Source organism: Cricetulus griseus, chromosome 5 (genome assembly GCF_003668045.3).
Source record: "Cricetulus griseus strain 17A/GY chromosome 5, alternate assembly CriGri-PICRH-1.0, whole genome shotgun sequence".
Classification (NCBI taxonomy): domain Eukaryota; kingdom Metazoa; phylum Chordata; class Mammalia; order Rodentia; family Cricetidae; genus Cricetulus; species Cricetulus griseus.
This window is the reverse complement of record NC_048598.1, coordinates 175,224,825-175,247,244: the sequence shown is the minus strand read 5'-3', so window position 1 is coordinate 175,247,244 and position 22,420 is coordinate 175,224,825. Positions and strand designations below refer to the sequence as shown.

Genomic DNA, 22,420 nt, shown 5'->3' with positions numbered 1-22,420 from the left:
AGAGTACCCATTATAAAAGAGTGCCGTCTCGAGGGGCCAAAGCAAGGGAAAACAACACAGTAAGCCTGCAAATGGTGATGCAGGGTGGGGAGTGTGTGATGAGGAGGCATGGTGTCTGGGGCGTCCACAGTGGGGAGACTGTGAGTTCTTGCTGACAGGTGAGTGTCCCACACATGAGCATGGAGGCACAGTGTCTAAGACATCCACAGGACTAGGGGATTATGAATATTTACTAACAGGAGAGTCGGCCAGACAGGATTCTAAGATCTCCAGAACCACGGCTGGAAAAAAAAAAAAAAAAAAAAAAGGAAGTAGAGAATCCGAGTTTTCGTACAAAACTACAACGTAGTGTGCTAGAAATAAATGTAAACACAGTGAAGATCACATGAAATGTGAACAAATGAAAGTGAACAAAGGCTACAATTAAAATAGGATTTCTGTGCAGGGGATGGTGAGGGCCTTGGATCACAAGTCCCCACTGGTACAGGAACATGTGTCTGTAGCTCTCTAGAGCTCCCCGGCCAGCCAGCATGGAAAAGTCATTGATCTCCAGGTCCAGTGAGAGAACCTATCTTAAAAATAACGTGGAAAGGACTAGAGGAAGATTGGTAATGTCAGTCTCTGACTTCCTTACACATGTGCACAACTGCAGCATGGCGGTGTTCAAGTGTCAGTGTGACACTCAAGTGACCAAACTCACTGTATGGCTAGTCCTATACAAGTTCAGCACAGAATAATCAATCCATAATGAAGACACATGGCCATGTGATTATGCTCTATATTTACTATCCTGCACCTTTGCACCATCATTAAGGATTTATGTAATAAAATAGGACTTAATGATAAAATATTGTGCTACCAGTCCTGGCAGCAGCCTGGACGGCTCTTGATAGGAGAGAGGACTCGTGGGGCAGGAGGTAGGGCACACTTTCAATCCCAGCACTCAGCAAGCCAAAGACGGCTGAACTCCTGTGTTTGGGGCCATCCTGGTCTACCTGGTGAGTTCTAGACCACCCAGGGTTACACAGTTATTTCCTGTCTCAAAAACACTCAATCAACTACCCAAACGAATGCTAGTGTGTTTTTACCTATAGGTGTATAGTTTCCCTTTGCTTTAAAAAAATCATTGAATTATCAGAGGTTTTTGTGAGTTTTTGTGTATCTAGATAGGCATGACCCAGCTGTAATTGCACATAGGGAACAAAAGAAAGTTGAAATTTTATCTCCAAAAGAACATTATTTTATTTAATCACACTGTTAACATCGTAAAGCAAAATACAATTGATACCAAAGTTTTCAACAAAAATATTTAGATAAAGCTGTGCTTTTGTCTTACTTTATTAAAATTCAGTTGGTATCAGTATTTGTATAAAAACAAAAGCACGTGATCTTGGCATCCTACTCACCGGTTTGCTAATAAATTGCGGCTGGTTCTCAGGCTTGCTGTATCTTGACCAACATGTATAAAAATGGATATTCGGAGTGTCTGGTGCAACAGTCCCCTTAACCATGGCTTCAATTTCCATGTTTTTGGTTACTCACCATTAATCACCATCTGATACAGCCTAATGGAAAGTTCCAGAGATTCATAGGTATCAAATTTCATGCCATTCTGAGCAATATAATAAAGTCTTGCATGTCCCTCCTGGTCCCACCAGGAACTTAGCATTATCTCTTTTCCTTGAGTTTCCGGATGCCTGGGCTACCTGTTTAGGGGATCAGATCCACCCACTGTCACAGCCCCTTGGAGCTGTGTACACTTAACCCCAGCCACACAGCACAAAACGACGGCTGCTGAAACTCATAGGTGCAAGCATGAGTAAGGAGGTGAGAAACTGGTCCAGTGGGGCCAATATAGACGGAGAAAATCTCCTTCTACAATTGATACCTTGCTAGCTCAGTCTGTAGAGCATGAGACTCTTAATCTCAGGGTTGTGAGTTCAGGCCCACATTGGGCTATCAATGGTAGAAGGAGACTTTTTTTTTAATCTATCTCGGTCCCGCTGGACCAGTTTCTCTCCCCTCCCTAGGTCCTCGAAGTCGCTTAATTAAATAACCACTCTGAGGCTTAATATCTGTTACAGTCATTTAGCCAATAGCTTAGGCTTCTTACTGGCTAGCTCTCTCTTAATTATTAACCCATTTCTATTAATCCATGTATCACCACGTGGCCTCAGCTTAACGGTGGTGATGCTCTGACTACATTGAGTCTCCTTGACTCCCACCTACTACCTCTCTCCCACTGTTTGGATTTCCAGCCTGGCTCATTTACTCTGTTAAGCCATTGGCTGAAACAGCTTTATTCATCAACCAACAAGAAAAAACATATAGTCACGGCATACAGAAGGACATCTCCCATCACTTGTGTGCCCCAGAGAAGCTACCATGGTTTCTCTTTAAGGTTCCTCATAGGTGTGCATAGAGGGAGCGTGACACACAGAGGATCCAGTCCTCGGGGGTTATACATTTTCACAGGGTACCAGGCAGCTGACCTGCAAAATGCCAGAACCAGGGCTGGCAGGCAATGAGCACAACACACTCTCAGGCTGGTATGGAAGTGACACGTTTTATAGAAATCTCTCGATTCCCTGTGATCTGAGAGTTGAGATTTGACCTGTCAATTCATCGTCTCTTCTGCTACCTGGGACTTTGTGGTATCTAGGCTCCACACCTGCATACACACACACACACACACACACACACACACACACACACACACACACACACACACACCCTGATGCAGACAGCTTCCTAGGCAGTACATTTCTCGGGGCAGATGAAGCAAGTATGAACGGAGAGGGTGACTCTGAAGTATGGAGGTGGTTGGCACTCCTGCACGTCATCATCAAAGTCTGTGGGGTCTGGAAGGGAGTGCAGGAATGGAGAGATGCAGCTGGGTTCACATATGGCTGGTTGAACACTAAGACTGGCCCATAGGCTAAATGAAAGGAACCCAAAGAGGGAACTAACAGAGTTCCAAGGCTGAGCAGCTAGAAGCTAGAAACATCAGGGAAAGACAGGTGTGGGGAGCAGATAAGTGACTGGTGACAGAGAATGTCACAGAACAGGTGTGGTGCTATCTTGCTCGTACAAATAAAGCCTGTCTGAAGATCAGAGGATGGAGCTTGCCACTAGCTAACCACAGAGGTCAGGAGGTCTGTACAAACAGACAGGAAGTGAGATGGCTGGGACCCACCAGGGATCTAGATCATAGAGGATCTGCCTATACTCCATACTCCTTTCTGGGAAGCCTAGGTATAGGAGTATGGATAGTGGGGAGCCCCACCAAGGAACCTTTCCACAAAGACAAGATCACTGTCCATGGGCAGTTAGCTCTCTGGATAACACTTCACCTAGGTAGCTTTTCCAGCTTAGCTTGCCAACAGAGGGACTCCATTAAGTTGTCCCCATTGTAATTCAGATTATGGAAGAGACTTCTGCACATTCTTTCAGGTTAAAATATCAGGGATAAAGAGAAGAGGCAAAATTACTCTGCTGTCGCTGCGTGCTTAATTATATGGAAGCTGCATAAATTGTCAAGTGCAAAGAATTATTCTGATAAATTAAAATACTAATTAAATAGGCTATTGCAGAATTTTGAGAACATTTCAGGGTTCCGCTTCTTCAGGTAATTTGCATATCCTTCATCTGGTGAATTTAATTTTAAAGGACTTCTTTTTTTGTGTTTGGAAACCCTTTTTGTCTCGCATGAAGAAAAAAAAAAAACAGGCTTTCTGCTTTTCTGTCTGCCTTGGTTGGAGGAGTTTCTTTCGCTATCCCCATGCTGTGCTAGCCCACTGGTGGGCTCTCGTTCATGCTAGCTCCAAGTCCAAAGCTTAACCAAAACAAGAACACAGCTGAAATTTGAACATGTGGCTGAACAAGACATTTCCAACAGTTGAGCCGAGGGAGAAAAATGACAAGACAGCCCTGGGGGTTCTCAGTAGGAATGAAGGCAAGATGTGATGATTCTCATAGGTTGTCCTCTGACCTTTACATATGCGCTGTGGCAGGGAAGTGCCCCCACACTAAATGAATAAATATAAATAAATGTAATAAAAACTTTAAATCAGCAAAACTTTAAAAAGCAGACAGAAAGGCCGGGGTGCTTAGGATAAATTCTGCAACATAAGCACCGATAAGAAAAAGGCAACCTTGCCCAGCCTATATTGTCCGCACCTATATTGAGAGCCTCCCAAGCACAGCACAGGAAACAAAGCAAGGAAGAGGGACAGGCATGGCTAGAGACCTGAAGCCAGAGACATGAAACAGATGATGAAAGTGCTCAGTCATGGGAACCATGGCCACTGCCCCTTGGCAGAGCTGGGACCCACCTACAGAGGGGATTCCTCTGGGGGAAGTGCAGGAAAATAACTTATGGAATATGGATGTCCTAAATCCTGCTCTCCAGCTACCTCTTCAGGGTACCACTGGGCTTTCTGATGACAGTGATGCTTCCTGGGGGCTCTGACATCTGGTGGGATGACTAAACAGATGGTAGGCATGGCCTCTGTGACCACCAGGGCTTTCAATGAAGCATTTCCCACCCAAGGCTCAGAGGGAATGCCCCAGCCAGGTTTACCATCACCCAATCAAGACACTTGGCTGTTCCTGACGCCCTGGAGGAAAAGAAGGAGATTCATTCGAATGTAGATAGAAGGAGACACTGGGGAGCAGAACCATGAGAGCCAAGGAACAGGGAAGGCAAAGGCAAGCCCCTCCCATGGGTTTGTTTTGCACCTACTGCCCTCACCTCTCTGTTTGCTTGGTTGACTTTTTATGTGGAAACAAAGAATGGTTACCCAAGGAGAGGCAGCCATCTTGGTGCATTCTGGGTAAAGAAGGCAGGAACACTTTGGATTGAAATGTTCAGTGGACTAGATGCAGGCATGTGTTCCTAGATGTACATAGACTGGGAAACACACGGGCCCTCCCATGGGGAAGAAGATTGTCGTCACCACTGTGTGCTACACGTGCGTCCCTACACAGTCTTCACAGCCACTGGGGAGACCGGGGCCTTGTAGGCTAAGCAACCTGTTAGAGACTACAAGCTGATGTTCAGGATCCCTTGACTCAAGTTTGAGGCATGAGAAACCCAGACCCTCACTTCATAATAGAAGCACCAAAGACCAGGAGTAGAGAAGAAGGTAGTTTTGTTTTAAGACTTTGAAGAGCCAGACCTGAGCCCAGAACGGTGGGCACTCAACCCAAGTCCCTTCCTCCCTCCCTTCTCTGGCTGAGTTACCAGGAAGGTTCAAACTTACTCATTATCTAGCACTTAACCTTTCCCTCTGACATGTAGCATGTCTCTATTTCTTAGAGAAGACCATAGGTAGCTTCACCTCTGTCTTTCGCTTCTTGTTTCAAAGCTTATCAGGAATATATAACTGTATCATCTCTGCAGGTCTCTAGGAAACCTCAGCTGTTAGTAACCTTCTGCTCTTAACTTTTACTCAGGGTACAGGTAGTGACTAACAGAGGTAACAGGGGTCCAGTGTTTTCTGTTTGTCTGTAGCTGGTCCCAAGCTGGCTCAAGGTACATTTGAGAGTGGACCCGTGTAACTTTCTGCTAGCCGCCCGCCAGCTGCCCGCCAACTGCCTGAGTTCTGCTGCTATGTTAGGGCCCCCAAATAACACACAGAGATTAATATTAGTTACAATGCTGCTGGCCAATGACTAGGATTTCTTATTTGCTAGCTCTGTCTTAAGTATCAACCATAACCATTAATCTATGTATTATATAAAGACTTTTTGAGGACGCAAAATGGCATGTGTCCTCTCTTCCCCGGGATCACATGGTGACTCTCCTTTTTACTACATGTCCCAGAATCCTCCTTGACTTCTAACCCCACCTACCTTGCTTCCCTATTGGCCAACAGTGCTTTATTTATCAAACAATAAGACAAACATATCCACAGAAGGACCTCCCGCATCAGACCCGTATATAAAAAAGAAGTTTCTTACGAAGGTTGCAAGATGGGAGACCCTCCCTGTACTGAGAGCTGAGTCGTGGTTGGTGGACTGACTAGAGGGCTGTTCACAAAGCATAGATGTGACTGACTCCATAGTTTAGGGAAAGTATCCTGGGAACAGCCGTACCTAGGGTTTTAAGACATGGGGTGGCAAGACGCTGGTAGAAGGATGGGGAGGCGCTGCCAGAGATGCCAAGTGCTAGAAGGAATTCTAGGTAAGCCCTGTGTCCTGAGGGTGGAAACAGAGGCAAGTCAGCACAGCAGGGCAATCAATAAACACCAGAGGTTCCAGGACACTGGGCCACTGGTCATTGGTACAAGGAGTTCAGATGTGAGAGTCAAGATAGCATACACGTGGGATTCCATAAAGGCTTCAGCTGGCTTGGTGAGACAGAGGGCGGTGCCATGATCCAGAAACAGCCAATCCCTGCAGACCATAAGGCTCTGAACTGTGTCCATCTGTTGAAAGGGTCAAGGCCTCATTCCCAAGTGACCCCAGGGCACTTGTGAGAAACTAAAGACTGTGCTGGGTGGTGAAACAGTCCCCAGACCCCTCTACCTGGAGCTTCACCCCCTCCTACTGGAGCCCCACCCCTTCCACCTGGTAGCCTCACCTCTGCTACCTGGTTCCCGTACCTTACACTTTGTGGCTCCAGCCCTTCTACCTGCACCCCTCCTACATATACACACTTGACAGTCTACTCCCTTCACCAAGGCCTCTCCTCTACACAGCTCTACAGTTGATCCAGGCTAACTGGCTATTCAACTGCTCCCTACTTTCCCTCAAATTTTGATGAGTGACCCCCTTACTACTTCATTCAGGTCTCAATGGCCAACCTCTAGAGTGGACTATGTCTTATCTAGACTGTCAGGGAAGCTTTCAAAACCCCAGGATTTCAGAGTGGCCGTACTCAAAAACTATATATATATATATATATATATATATATATATATATATATATATATCAATGTTTCAGGTAGACCAGTGAGGGTGTTGCTCCACAGACCCTAAGGACAGAGGCCATGGATGACAATGGCTCAGGCTCCAGAGCTCAGAGACACAGCCTCTTTCTTCAGTAATACACTGGCTGGGAATCGTCTGTTCCATTTCCAGAGTACTCATGGGAGCCTGCAGTCTGGGTGGCTACAAGGCTTCAGCAAGACAAGCTGCGAACTCACCTGAAGCAAGTGCTCAGTGGATGCTTTATTATTGCTTATTGACTTTGTTGTTTAGATTCCAGCATACACTTAGGTTAGATCTTAGGTTGGTTTGAGAATGAACCATGTCCTTCCTTCTTTCCTTCTTTCCTTCTTTCCTTCCTTCCTTCCTTCCTTCCTTTTTTCTTTCTTTCTTCTCTTTTTTTTTGGGGGGGCAGGCTCTCTTGTAGCCCAGACCGACCTCAAGTTTTGGTATGTAGCAGAGAGGATGACTGTGAACTCCTGATCCTCTTGCTGCATCCAATAGTTTGATGCACGCCAGGCAAGCACCCTACTAACTGAGCTACATCTCACCCTGGCTCTACACTCTTGAGATCTCACCTGTCAATGGTCATGGACTGGCCAGACTATACACAGAGTGGTGGGAAGCATGCCCAAACCACAGCGGTATGCTGGTCAGGCAATTAGAAAAGTACTGAGCTTTGAGTGGCAAAGCAGGGTCTCTGCCGGGAACAGGCATGGTGCGTTGTGTGTCTCTGCCCTCAGAGTCTAAGCACATGTGGTCTTCTGTACTGAAAATGCTTTGCCCAGCAGTGGTGGGCGAGACACCGAGAGGCCACGCTGCCAACCAAGCAAGCCGTAACAAATGCTGTGTAATGGTTTGTAGTTGTTTGTATTGTTGGCTGAACTTGTTCCAGCTTATTTATTTATCAAAAGCCACTCTTGCGTACACATCAAATGGAAATTTCTAGATTGGCTGAGTTAAAGAATTCCCGTATTCATCTAGGTATGCCTTCATACCTAGAGCTCTCACCCAAGAACATTTATCTGTGGTTTCCCAGGACAACATCTCCAGGCCACAGGGGTGATGGTGGCCCTACTTCTTACAGCCTTACAGGTCATACTTGTGGTCTAAAAGGTCAGTCAATGCCCTTCCAGAAGTTTGGAGGAATTACCTTCTCAGGACTGCTTCTGTAACTATACTCTCACTGGAGCAGCCACCCAGATAGCTCTGGGCTGACTTTCCATGCCAAGGCGACACCAAGGAGCCCCAGAGACACTACTCACCGGGCCTAAGATACTCTCTTGCCTTTCTTGGAAGAGCTTGTTGACACTGGGTTGGATTGTTCAATTTAATTACATATTGGCTGGCTGCTTTTTATACAAATCTCTCAGTCTGGAATCTCTGCTTTCTAGCAAGAACTGGAGTGTTTATAGATTCCACCTTTAAGCCCTTGGTCAGCCTATTTGGAGAGCTGTTGTTAGCCCACTAATAGCCACCAGGCAGTACAAGAGACTATGAAAACTGATCACTTTATACCTCAAGAAACAGTCTCTTGCTATCCAAGTGCTAAACCTGGGTGCCATTGCCTGCATCCCTCATCTCCCCACTACCTGAGAGGACCCTAAAGTACTCCAGCCCTCCCTGGATTGCTTTATGTCCACCTTGCTCTCGTAGTACAGTGGTAATTATCTATGTGTAAAAAGCAATGTCCATTTGTTAAAAGGGGGATTTTTTTCCTATAAGGTAACAGAAGGCCCTGCGGGGTAGAGAAGGCAGGAAGGCTGTAATGTGATCTCATTTGTATCCCTCCAAAAGATGTAATTTCATTACTCAAGACTCATGCAGGTGTATTACAATGAGAGGTGAAAGCAACTGCTTTCTTCTTGCCATCTTATTCTGGACTAATCACAATTGTAGTGCCCTGTTCACTCAAAGGGCTTTCGGTGAAATTCCAGGCTCTTTTTTTTTCCTGTATTTCCAAATGACATGAGCTTTCTCCAAAAGAATATTTCTACCGAATCATAAGCCAAGGTCAATTGCCTGGTGACACTCGTCCTCTCTGGGAAGTGGGGTCTGCTGGGTCTGCCGCCCAGGCATTACAACTGCTGAGGCTTCATTTGCATCTGCTAATTGTTTCCCAATCTCATTTCTCCTGGCGTGATATCAAATAGAGTTTGTCCAATGAAAGTCTTCTTCCTGTGAAGTCAGAAAGAGATGAGGATAGGCTTTTGTTGGGACAAAACTGTTGTAGGATGTTTTTGATAGGGGCATGGATTAAAGGGGAGTAAAATAACCTGTGGATCCTGTGATACGAGCACACGGACCTGTGATATGAGCACATGGGCCTGCTCTTCCCAAGTGTGCTCATTGCTAGTTTAAACAAAGAGTTATTTCTCAATGGGCGTACACATATCATTTACACCATTTTAAAATGATACTTTACGGTTTGTAAAGTCTGTTTACATACAATTTCCCATCAAATCTTCAGTGACTGGAGGCTGCCTGGAATTGCATGCTTTCAAAGACAATACAGAAAGTGCATGACAGTCCCGAGGTTGTGAGCATGAGAGAGCTGTCCACATTACTCATCTGTCGTGTGGCAGCATGGACAAGAGAGAGATGTTCTCTTTCCTCCCATTCTACCTCTCCCAGGTGGGAGACCTGGCCCTGAGGTTAGAAGGGAAGGAGAGCTGTGCCCGCCCCCCACCAGCTACAACACTTGGGAGAGCAGGCCCTGGGAGTGGGCAGCACAACAGCATTGGTGGAGGTATGGGCCAGCCAGCCTGATATTGTGAGCATGGAAGAAATGTCCCCATTTCTCACCAGTCATTTGCAGCATGGGTGGGAGAGAGATGCTCCCCCCCAGCCCCCCCCCCACTCCTGAGTACCACCCACCAATGCCTGAGTCTGGTGGGAGAACTGGCCCTGTGGTCACAGGAGTGGGGAGAGGTGGTGGCCTTGCCCCTCATCTGCTGCAGCACTTGGGAGAGTGGCCCCTACACCACGCCCGCCTGGGCAACACAGTAGAGCTGGCCCTGAAGGTGCAGGAGTGGGAGAGTCGACCCTGAGGATGTGAAAGCAGAACTGGCCTCGCCCCTTGCTCATTGCAGCAAGAGGTGAACTCTCCAGGGAAAGGCAGGAGAGCTCACCCTGGTGGTGGAGACAAGAGAGAGCTGGTGGGCTGACCAACTACCCAGACCCAGAACCAGGGTTATAGGTTGGCCTAACCCAGCTTCCACCCCATCTGTGATCTGCTGGAGCACGTGAAGGAACGGGTCCTGCAGACCCAAAGCTTCAGGATCTCCACAACACAGATAGATACATAGATGCTAGATAGATAGATGATAGATAGATATAGATAGATGATAGATGATAGACAGACACAGACAGACAGATAGATAGATGATAGATAGATGATAGATAATAGACAGACAGATAGATAGATAGATAGATGCTAGATAGATAGATGATAGATAGATATAGATAGATGATAGATGATAGACAGACAGACACAGACAGACAGATATATAGATAGATGATAGATACATTTATTTAAAAGAAAATTCTTGAGGTCTTTTAGCTGGGGCAAACCAGCAACCGAGTGCAACAGAGGGCCCCCAGTACCCAGCACCCAGCTCTTGTTCAACATAGCACCTCCATTATGTCAGGCTGCCCAAGCAGTTGTTTGGGGGAACTTGTCAGAAAAGGAGATTACTCTCTAATGCCCTTTCTATACTGACCACCTTCTTTTGATTTTTTTCTTCACAGTTGACAACAAAGACCAGCTGGAGAAGACATCAGGATTGACGATCCTACAGAGCGGAATTGGGCCGGTGAGTAGTGTCAGGCATATCCTCACAAGGGATGCTCTCGTGTCTAGTGCCGTGGTGCCAGTAGTCTGGTGAAATCCCGGCACATAAGTTTGGTTCATTGTGTGGCTAATCCAAGTAGTATTTTGTCGGCTCAGGTGGTGGGAGATCAGTCCTCCCAATGTTTACAGATGCTGACTGACGGTGTAGACAAATGTGACTGTGTTGTCCTTGAAATCATTGTTTTGTATCTCCCCAAGAAAAATCTGCCACGCTTAAGCAAAATAGGAGACGCCAGAAAAGATGATGTCTTATATTCCCTAAATTATTGAAAATGAGTAAATTCCAGGAAGTCATTCTTTCCTTGGTAATTCACTGTCTTTGTTATTTAAACACGCGTGTTTGAACAGAAGCACAGAGCTCTGAATGTATCCATGAACTGACTTGATGCTGTCAAACTCTTTGGTGTGCGGCCATTGCCTTCCTGCCACCAGACCAGATGCTAAGTCTTCTCAGTGCTTGCTGGTGGCCACTCTCTTGGCCGAGTGACAGTGTAATGAACTGTGCATGTCACAGTGACTGAAGTTTCCCCCGGGAGCCGCACGTAGCCACTCATAAGTCAGCATGGGCCAAAACCAATCTGTGCTCTCATGTCTGAGATTTCAGATGTCACAGCACTTGCCATTAAAGTTAATTAAGTATTAAGGAGTGCTTGTTTGTAAGTGTTCCCTGCTAGACACTGGCTTGTCTTGGTAGAGCCACTCAAGAGACTGGAGGACTCCGCAGCCAGATCTTTGGCACCTGGAGTCTGTGGCTGCTTAATTGATGGCCGTTCTCAGAGGCCTGGTTTCCAGGTAGCGATTAAGAGGGCTTGAGTGCCTGATGTGTCCTCCTTGTTGACAGCAGAGTGTAGGAGAAGTCAGCCTATAACTGATAGAAACTTCTCAAAGGACATGCTAAGAGCCTGACAAATGTCACTCTTCTTTGTGTTGTCAAAGCCAGTGTGGGCCATCCTGGATCAGTAGAGCAGGTATCGGCCGAGGGCACTCTGGTAGTTGGATGTTTCTTTAGCAGCCAGTAAAGTGGAAGAAATAAGCCAAATGTCTCGGGGCTTCCAGAGCCACCTATGCATAAGTGGGAGGTAATGGCCATGTCAGGGAGAACAAGTGCATTGTGGAAGCTGGACAATTGGGTGCTTAGATGTCACTGCCTGTCTCCGGGTGGGGACACGCTCGTGCACTGGCCTCTGCTTCCAGTTCAGTTTCTTCCTCAGGGAGCAATGGTGGCACCCAGCCATTGTAAGCAACCCAGGCTTAGGCCACAGTCATTAGTATGACCCAGTATTAGAAAGCCTGGAATCTTGCTTGAGTGTGTAAGCCATTTAGGAAGCCGACAGCAGGTGAGCGATAGGACCCAGTTTTGCATGGGAGGTGACAATTGTGAGTTAGGCACTCGGATACTGAATGCCCTATCCTTATTGCAGTGTGGCCTCCAAGCTGCTCCAGGACAGCCAGAATGTAGGGGTGGGCCAATCCCATTGACGAAGCCAGGCCTGGTTCTCATACACCTCCTTGTAATGAGAAATTCTTTGTCCCTGATGGTCCTGGCACCGTTCAGCCCCAAATGAACGCACGGACAGAAGCTATATTGGCTTTAAAACTGTTGGCCTGTGGCATGGGCTTCTTACTGGCTAGCTCTATCTTAATTATTAACCCACTTCTATTAATGTATGTATTTCCACATGGTCTTGGCTTACCGGAGAACACCCGGCACATCCTCTCTTCCCAGGCTCTACATGGCTTTGTCTGCCTACATTTTCCCCTAATTCTCCTCGTCTCCTCGTCCTGCCTATCTTCCTGCCTCATTGACCAAAAAGTGTTTTGTTCATCATCCAGGCTGGCAGGACAGAAACTTTCATCCACACCTCCCAAGAATTGCTTGGCTTCTTTCGTAAGACCCATATCCTCATACCCCATCCTGAGCCCGAGGATAGGCTGTAACGATAAATCTTTCCACCAGCCACCTGAATTCTGCCCTAGTTCTGCCTGCTTCGTTAGGGCTCCAAATAATACACAGAGACTTAAATTAGGTACAATGCTGTTGGCCAATGACTAGGATTCCTTATATTCTTGCTCTGTCTTAAGTATCAACCATAGCCATAATCTATGTATTTATAAAGACTTATCTGATAGAGTACGCTGGGGGCATGAGTCGTCCTCCCTTGTAGGGCTCACATGGCAGCTCCAGAGAAGAGAGAAGTAGGAAGAGAACGATTTCTGTTTGTCCCTGCTTATATTCTGAGTCTGCCTGCTATGTCACTTCCTGCCTGGATCACAAAACTTCTTTTTACTACATTTCCCAGAATCCTCCTCGATTACTAGTTCTGCCTAACTTTCTGCTTTATTGGCCAAACAGTCCTTTATTTAACAACCAATAAGATAAACATCCACAGAAGGGCATTCCCCATCAATAGGCTCTACAGTGGCCTGCTCAGGGAACAGCTGCTTGTGTAGGGCCTGGAGAATTGGAAGGCTGTGTCTTCCCCCTCCCAAAAACCTGCCTTGTTCTACCCCACACCCTTTGACCACCAGGCTTTCTCCCCCTACTGCATGTGTGTCCCTCAACCTAAGTATCCACTTCCACTCTGTGTAGTCTTTCATCTCGCCTTGTGGCTCCGTGTGCTGTGATGTCACATAGGCAGGCAGTCAGTGTCTACCTCATGGGCTTCCATATCCTGTTAACAAAGGTTAGTCAGCATCTATCCACCTCAGAAGATCTTGTGCAAAGAAAGAAAGAAAGAGAGAGAGAGAGAGAGAGAGAGAGAGAGAGAGAGAGAGAGAGAGAGAGAGAGAGAGAGAGAGAACTGGAGACAGCATTTTGTGAGTGCACCTCATCTGTGTGTGTCCTTCTGCTCCATCTTCCAAGGCTCTAAGTTTGACCTTACCTTGGCCTCCCGGCATCAAATTGGGAGGCTTCTCCTCAAGTGGCCCTGCAAGTCTCCTCTTTCTTTGTCACTAACTTGCTATGAAACTCAAATGGTGACTATGATTTCTTTAGGTTACACTTTTATTTTCCCATTCCTAGGGTGAAAAATTGTTTAGTGTTTTGTTTTGTTTTGAAACTGATCTGGCTGTCTTCCTGTTGCCTCCGGCATTCTTCCCGTGCCCCGTGTTTTCTTGTATCTTTTTAGTTATCTTAAGCCTATTTACTCTATAATTTTATCTATGTTCTCTTAATCTTTTCAAATCTGAGGTTGTCTATGCCACTGCCATGTCTCACCTGCAGACTGGTTTACGGCAGCTTACTCTTCTTGTGTGGTTCATGATGGCTTTGGCTTTGCTTTGCTTTCTATGTGCTTGTTTGTTTGATTGTGACTCTGTCTTCAGTGAGGAAGTATTGATTTATTTTTTTTAAAATATGAGTTTCTTTCTTTGTTTTTATTTTTCAGTTTTATGTTTGCTTGTTTTGTTTTTAAAAGAGGGTCTTACTCTGTAGCCCAGGCTAGCCACAGACTCAGTCGTCTTCCTGTCTTAACCTCCCACACGGGTGGACATGAGAGGTATAGGCCACCATACCTGCCGTCTATGTGGGGTTTCTGTGTAAGGAGGGTTATGCTAACCCTCTATGCCATGGATCCCATTTTATAGTTAGCTTCCCACTTGAAGTTCTGCAACTCCCCAGAACAGCCGAGGATGGCTGATGCCTGCTCTCTGTTCTCAGGTGAGATGGCTCTTGAGGGTTAGCAATCTCAGCTTTCCCTGCCTCATCCAAGGCCATATTGCTGTCTATAAATATGAAAACCCCAAGTCCAAAACTCTAAGTCCTACATGTAGTATTTAGGTATCTGTATTGTCCTTGGGGTTCTGACAGGATACACCCTCAGCTGCAGCCACTAAGAGCACCACCTGTGATGTTCCCTTTTAAAGGTGCCCTGCCTACCTCCCCTCCTCCTCTGTCTCTTTCTTTCTCTCCCTCTCTCTGTCTGTTCCCCTCTCTCTCCCTCTCTCTCCTTCTCTCTCCACTCTTTCTTCTTTTCTCCCCCTCTTTCCCCTCTTTCCCCCTTTCCTCTCTCCTTTTCCTGTCTCCCTACTGCTCCTGTCTCTGAAGGCTGGTCTCCTCCCTTCCCTTTCCCCTTTTAATGATCCCTTTCAGTAATAATAATAATAATAATAATAATAATAATAATAATAATAATCTCTGCTTGGGCCCTGTTGCATGGCATCTTTCTCTTGAGTGCTGCTTTTCTTAAATTGCAACACTACACCCTTGCATCTCTTTAGAGGTCTCAGATCTTTAGCAGTAGCCTCAGCATCTGGCCACATCCTTACTTTGAACTCTCCTAATCTTGGGCATCTGCACAGTCCCCTCTCTTCCTTTTGTCCTGGTGTCCCGTATTGTGTGGGACACCAATACAGTTTCTGTGTCCATGTGGTAAGAAAGCCCCCACCTTGAGGCTTACTGTCCCTCCTGCATGCCATTCAAAGGACAGCCCCGAGGGCCTACCGTGTGCTCCGTAGGTCTTCAAACTGAAACCACAGCAGCAAGCAGAACAGGTAGAAGTTGGTCCTCTTCTCCTTCCTGGAGGAGATGTTCACCTTTTCCTCTCAAGACAAGCCAGTCATCACCCATGCCAATTCTAGAGTCCCAGGGCCAATATGGACTCACTGAGCCCAGTCTCTTGCAGTCAGTCTGCTACATACACGTCTTGGAACCTGCAGTCACCTGGGTTAACCATCCCTATCAACACATTCCCCTGTCCACCTGCTGAGCCCTGACTCCCACAGGAGGTCCCTTTGGCTTCTTGAGACCCATGTTCTCTGGAGTCTCATTTTTGCTGTTTTCTGGCCTCGCTCCAGACCCCTGCTGTCCCTACTGTCATCCATTCAAGTCCAGTCTGCACCAACTTTCTGGTCAAAGTCCAGTGCCCCCTAACCCTCCAACTTGCCGCCTCAGCCCCAACCATGTCTTCTGTGAGGAAACCAATGCTTTACTGTCCATGTGTTTTCCCCTGGAAGACTCCTCCCAGCAGGGACTGCCTCACCAACCTCAGTCCCACCTTTCTGCCACACTTGTGACCTTTGCTACTGGGATCCAAGCCAGCAGCCCTTGCAGGAGCACAGCAACCTGCCACAGTGCATCCTGAAGACAACCTCTTGTTCCAGATATCTCTGTTAGAATCCTCTTGTGTCAACCAGCGGCCACTCTGAAAGATGGTGCTTCTCTTTAAGAGTTGGCTGGCACCACTGCTGCCATGGCCTTGAGCCCAGATCTCCACATGTTCCCTTGGTATGTCCCTCTCGCCAGCTCTAGGCTGGAAGCTGCTCTGACAGGCAGAGAACATTTACAGTAGCAAAACGGGAAGAAAGGGCTCAAGCTGAGAAGATTTTTTAGAAAGCTAATCATATCTTTTCCCTAATTTTAATTCTCTCATTCAGTAAGCCTGATTTTGATTTTTTTTAAAGTGTATTTCTAATTCTTCTAATTCTGGACTCCGTAATGTAAAAAAGCAGAGTGTGATTGCTAGAAATCTAACGGCATTTACAGATCTTCTCCAGGCACTTGTAATTCACATGTGTGATGACAGATAGCAGAATTAAAATCTTTTAAGCCAAATAGAAATGTCTCAAAACAAAATTTTAAAAAATGAAGAGATTGTGGTGTGTGCACGTGTGTGCACACACACACATACATCCCTAATGGATGAGCGGTATTTTGATGTATTTCAAAATCTAATTTCTGATACCTTGAAAACTCTTCACATGACTCATATTAATGAAGCCATGTCTCCTCCAGGGGACAATTATAATTGTCCCTGAAGAAAAGCTCAGCATGTGCTAAGAAGCCAGCCTAGATGATTTCCAGCAGGCATGGTTCCCACTCACTATGGAGCGGGGCTACTTCCAGCACTGATGCTAGTCAGACACAAGAGCTTCAAGGCGTATCTGCCCAGCCTTTAAGGCAGACAGCATCACCTGGCCCAGCATCACCATGGTGGCCTCAAAGACCATAGCACGGAGAAGCCCAGAGTGCAAGTGCAAGAGCTACTCCAGAGGGACTGAGCGCCCCCTGCTGGGGAGGGATGTCCCACCCACTAGCGTGTGGGAGGACAGGGAAACCTCCCTGAAGTTTCCAAACTTCTCCAAGGGTGGGGTAGTTTTGCCTGTACAGTCTCAACAACTGTATTCACAGCTGTTCAACCCTCTGTCACCAGCTCTGTGTTTTTTGCTGCCTCTGCTCATCCTAGCTTCAGGGCAGAATTTTGCTCAATGAAAGAGTATCTTACGGCACTAATGCGTCCATCTCGAAAGTCTGTTAGAAGTCCATAGGCCACTAATGCTGCTCCTGCCCAATAAACTAGCGTGGCTTTCATGAAAAACACCCTGGTTGAGACCCTGGTGTGGTGGGGGCTCCTTGGTGACAAATGAAAAGCAAGAGGAAGACACAGATACAGGGGAAACCACCCCCATTTTTCTCCTCCAAATCCTGCCCTAGCACACTTCGTTGAAGGAGGCGTTGTAGTTTTTAATTTGCTTTCATCAAAATCCCAAGGGCTGGCAAGAAGGCTCCATCTATAAAGCCACTTTGTTGCCAAACCTGAGGACCCAAACTCAGTCCCTGGGTCCTATGTATGGTGGACGTAGGGTGCTGACTGCCACCATTTGTCCCCAGACCTCCAAATATGTACTGTGGCGTGTGTGTATGTATGTGTATATGCATGTGTTCATGTGTGTGTACTCATAACAAGCAAATGAAGAAACATTGCCAGCCCAGTGGCTGTGGATGGCTAGGGGGAGCTTGGATCCCGATGGAGTATTTGGGCCAAACCAATTGGTAGAGCCATCACCCATTAGGGACCTCTGTGCTGCAAACACAAAGCCTGGTCTTTTGATTCAGGGTTTAGACTTGCAACATTGCTGTAAGGAGGCCACTCACCAAACAGGGATATTAAAGGAACAACAAAAAAAAAGCTTTAAGAAAGAAGACAGAGTTTGAAGGAAGGAAGGTGAGACTTGGGATAGTAAACGGTAGAAAGGTAAATGACTAAACTGTAACAAATGAGTGGAATTCTGTGATTTCCTTGAAACCCCTAAGAGACCTCTCTTCCTTTGAGGGGGCCATGCACACATATGCAGACACATGGGTATACCAACATGTCAGGCATCCTGGGGTGAGGTTAGAGGTGGTAGGTTTGTTCTTCAGTATCTGTTGGGCTCTTCCTTTAAAATAACTGTAGATTCAAGATGCTGCAAACCAGATCCCTACACAACCCTCACCCAGAAGGCGCCCCCATGGGTCCATATATGTAATTGTAGGACGTCAGCAAAACCAAGAGATTCATGCCGTGTGGCACATGGACATCTCTGCGTCATCAGTACCATGTTGTACCATCTAAATTAAAAACAAAAAACAAAAAACAAAAAAACCAACATTCAAATGGAGTATGTGACCACACATCCATACCAGCGTGAACAGGAAGCCTTGGGGCTGGGTGAGGTCAGCAAGGTCCCCACTGACCCTGATGCTTTGTGACTTTGAGGGTCCTGTTAGTCATCATGGGTCTGTGACAACCCCCGGGATATGTTGTTCCTAGGCAGGTCACAGTAAGCAATGTAAACCATCCCTGACCTTTAGAGAAGGATGCACCTAGATGTCAAGGAGGAGAAGTGTCGGGCGTTATTGGCAGAGGCAACAGAGGCCTGTGGCGAGGAGGCTGCTACTGTATCTTGATGCTGGGGGGAGCTCTGGGAAGCCCTTCGCAGAAGTGGGTTGCATGGAGATGATGGGTATGGCCAGTGAGCCTGTAAATAGAAGGAGAGGACTTTGGAAGCCTAGGGCCCATTGGATATGCCTGAGAACAGAGGTCAGGCCCTCCTAGATTGCAGGCTCAGATCCAGGGAACACGAACTTCAGCTAGCCCTCTTGGTTCCTTGTTTGTGTGCTGCGGCCAGTCACTAATGACCATCAGTCACTGGGGAGTGTGTACTGTAGTTCTCAGTGGAAATGTGGAGCGAGTGAGTGAGTGAGTGAGTTTCTGGGTGATAGAATTAGTGCTTTTCCTTGGGTGGCCATCCTCACTGTAGTGCTAGTGAACTCTCTTCTCTACATGGGTACCTTAGCCCGCCTGTAGGTATTCAGAAGAACCAAGGGGGCAGCGTGTGTTCAAGACTTCATGAAGAAAGGATGGGGGTGGCAAATACAGAAGGGGCCCCGTGTCTGAGTGAAGATCAGGAACTGGGTTCCAGACGATGTCGTGGTCATGAGTAACCACATGTCCCTGGTGACCCCTATGGAGAAGTAAGAAAGTGTGGTTACTCCATGGCATGGGCCCCACATCAGCCCATGGCATTACTATGTTCATGAGTAGCCTAAGGAAGCTTGCCGTGATCAGAGGGTAGAGGGCTATACCGTAGGAATCACAGGCCCTCTGAGAACCGGTGGAAACCACAGGCTGCACACTCATTCCCCAGGACAGAACAGAGCTCAGAGCATCTGACAAGGTTCCTACCAGAAGCCCCTCCTTCTCCCCACTGAGACTTCCCAATTAATGGCTTTGGGAGCAGAGACTGGGCTCTGGCTAGGGATGGGTGACAGTGAAGGAGCCAGAGCTGCCCTCTGGGGGGGAGGTGATTAGGGGTGCGTCTCCTTCAGCTCCTGCAGTATTCTCATTGCCATTCCAGACACATTTACCTCATTTTATTCTCATCTGCATTTCCTGACAAAGGAAGCGGATTTCTCTCTCTCCCTCTCTCTTAAATGCAAAAGTGCATAGGCCTGAGAAAAGACTGTTGACTTGTCAGTACTCCTAATTTGTGTTTGAAAAGGAAAATCTGCATGAAATTGCATTAAATATCTAGGGCCCAATCTCCCTTTTCTATGCTTAGCCCCTCCACAGCCCCCATGAGTGGCGAGCAGGCTAGACAGAAGCCGAGGTTCCCAGCAGCCCATCCCCAGGCTCAGCTGCGGTTCTGGCATGCTGTTTTGACTTGACAGGCCCGAGGACCACAGTTCTTCACCTCCATCCCCCACTGCTCTCCATGGTGAGGAAAATCACACCAGAATGTGTCCGTGCAATTAACCGCACTTGCTATGTGGGCAAATGTGAGCTTACTGGGGATACCTTTCTCTCCTGAACCAAGGCAGAGTGCACCGAGCTCCCAGGGTCACACCGGCCCTTTCATGCTCCCCTGTGACTCGGAGGCAGAGAGCGAGGCCATATGAGGCGGCGGTTGCCATAGTAACAAATTCAATTTTTTTTTATTCGCCATCAAGGTAAACAGTCACGTAAAACGAAGCAAGTTGTATCTGATGGTGGCTACCCACAGACTCCTTGCTCTTTCCTGACATTTTCATACACACACACACACACACACACACACACACACACACACACACACACTTGTATATTTCAACTGCAGAGACATGACATCGAGGGTGACATCTTTTGCCTTTTTTCCCCCTCAAGAAGCAGAGGGGCCAAACTGGCCACTGTCTTCATGGGCAGGCAGGATGGCTCCTGGATCCTGTGGGTTCATGGAGCCTGTGAGCTTGGGAGCAGGAGTGAGTTCTCATTGAAGAACTGAGGTCTGTAAGGACGGTAAGCTCTCAGCCCACAGTGTTCTGGATGAAGCCTCCTCCTGTGATGCTTCTGTCTGTCTGGGAAGCCTGGAGCTGTGTGCAGACAAGAAAGAAGTCACCGGAACAGACGCTGACCCGTGTCACCCACTCACACTCTATACTCATCACACACTGCACACCAGTAAAGAGACCACTTTGCCCACTTGAGGGTCCACCTGCAGGCCGGAGCGAGGAGCAGCTAGCTGTGTGCCTACCTAAGCCTTCCACCGCAACTGCTGTGCATACCTACACTCCTCATCAGCAGTGTCACTGAGGAGGGCATGTAGGAAGCCATGTAGGACCTGGGTCTAGCTTGTCGTTGCTACCACCCCTGCCCATAGTGAAGCTGCAGATGCCTCGTTGAGTGTGAACACGAGTCAGTTCTTACCAAGCCAGCGTGGTCTGTCCAGAGGTGCACAGTCTAAACAGCATGGCAAAACCCCAGACTTGCCTCTCTGTGTTTGGAAAATACAGACAAGAAAGCACCATGGTACAGCAGTATCTGTCTTCCCACACTGCTTGTACTAGGACACCCTGGGGCCAAGCATGTCAGCCCCCTGGACTCTAATTCCAGCAGACTCTACCCTCGCAGAGGTAGTTACAGAAGATAGGGACTTATCAATAGACTTTGATATTTCATGTGCCCCATAAATTGCTCTCCTACCCCATGCTGCTCAGTCATGACTGTGCTTGTCAGTCTCCAGGGCCTCCTGCAACTGGAAGGACTCTGACACAAGGGCCGCTGCCTGGCTCCTGCCTCCCAGCAACACAGCACTGTTGTCTGGGTATAGGGTCCCAAGCAAAGTACCCCAACCTAGGTGGAGTCTCCCAGCAGAAAGCAACTCCCTCAGTCTTGAAAGTTAGAAGTTCAGTGTGGAGGAGTCCAGCTTCCTCTGAAGTCTCCCGGGAGAACCAACATTATGTAATTTGCACTCTCCCAAGCCTCTTGTGACGGTTAACCTTGATGTCTGAATTGACTAGATTGAGAAACTCCTAGGAGATTCGTAAGGCGCACCTCTTGGTGTGGTGTGGATCATGAGGCTGTGACCTAATGGATGGGTGTTGGTCTGCTCATAAAGTCAAAACTTGAATGGAGTGTTGAGACAGGACAGAGCTGTGGAGTGCGGGGACCAGTAAGAAGAGGTAGGAATAGCCTGGTCCTTCCCTGTACTTCATTAAGCGAAGAGCCAACTTTGCTCTATGATCAGTCTCACCTTCAGGCCCAGGCCCAGAGCCAAGTGACCATGGTCTGAACACCTAGAAACCATGAGCTTAAAGAAACTCCTCCCTCCCTTAATGTGTCTCCACGAAGTATTTTGTAACAGCTATGAGAAAATTAATTGATACAGCACTCCTTAGCTTGTGGGTACACATCCCCAAGCTCTGCCTCCATTGCTTTGGTGCGTTGGGCATCCGTGTATCTACGTCCCTTCCTATTAAGAAAAATCTATGTTGGATTTAGGGTCTAGCCCCACCTGGTATGACTTCATTGTCATGTGATGACATATGCCAAGGTCTTACCTCCACACAGATTTAGATACCAAAAGCTAGGGTTGAAGCATGTTTTTTTTTTTGAAAGATATGAATCAATCCATAGTACTCACAACTCAGAGAGGCTCCTGTCCTGTCTAAAATGGAAGTATCAGTGGCTGGTTGGCCCATAGCTGAACTGTTCTCCCTTGGGAATAAAGAGTGCTAACATTTCTGAAGTGGCTCTAAACCCAAGTTGGGTCTCAACTCTCCAATTTTTTGTTCTCTGACAGACATACCTGCTACAGATCTAACCATCTGTCCCATTGAACCTAACAAGTGTCAGTGTACATATGGAAAAAAGTAAGATAAAATACAAAGGAAGCTGTAAGAGTAGGAAGTCACGAGGGAGGGGGAGAAGACAGGAAGTGAGAAAGAAACAACAAAAACAAATTCTGTTGGAAGACACCATGATAAAGCCCAGTTCTTCTGATAAAAAATAAGACAATTACTTGAAATAATATGCTTCTCAAATTTACCCGAAACTATCAAAGTCTGTGGGTGAAGGATCTCAGTGCCTTTCTCACCCATCTTACCAAGGACAGGTATAA

At 47.1% G+C, this 22,420-nt stretch overlaps 1 protein-coding gene across 1 annotated transcript in view; it reads left to right on the top strand.

Annotated features, from left to right (window-relative positions):
- The window catches only part of Ptprn2 (protein tyrosine phosphatase receptor type N2), a 680,302-nt gene that overhangs the window by 420,815 nt on the left and 237,067 nt on the right, over positions 1 to 22,420 (top strand). Inside the window, exon 11 of the mRNA XM_027417041.2 lies at positions 10,684 to 10,748. Within this exon, the coding sequence (XP_027272842.1) occupies positions 10,684 to 10,748 (65 nt within the window). The remainder of the gene's footprint in view (positions 1 to 10,683; positions 10,749 to 22,420) is intronic.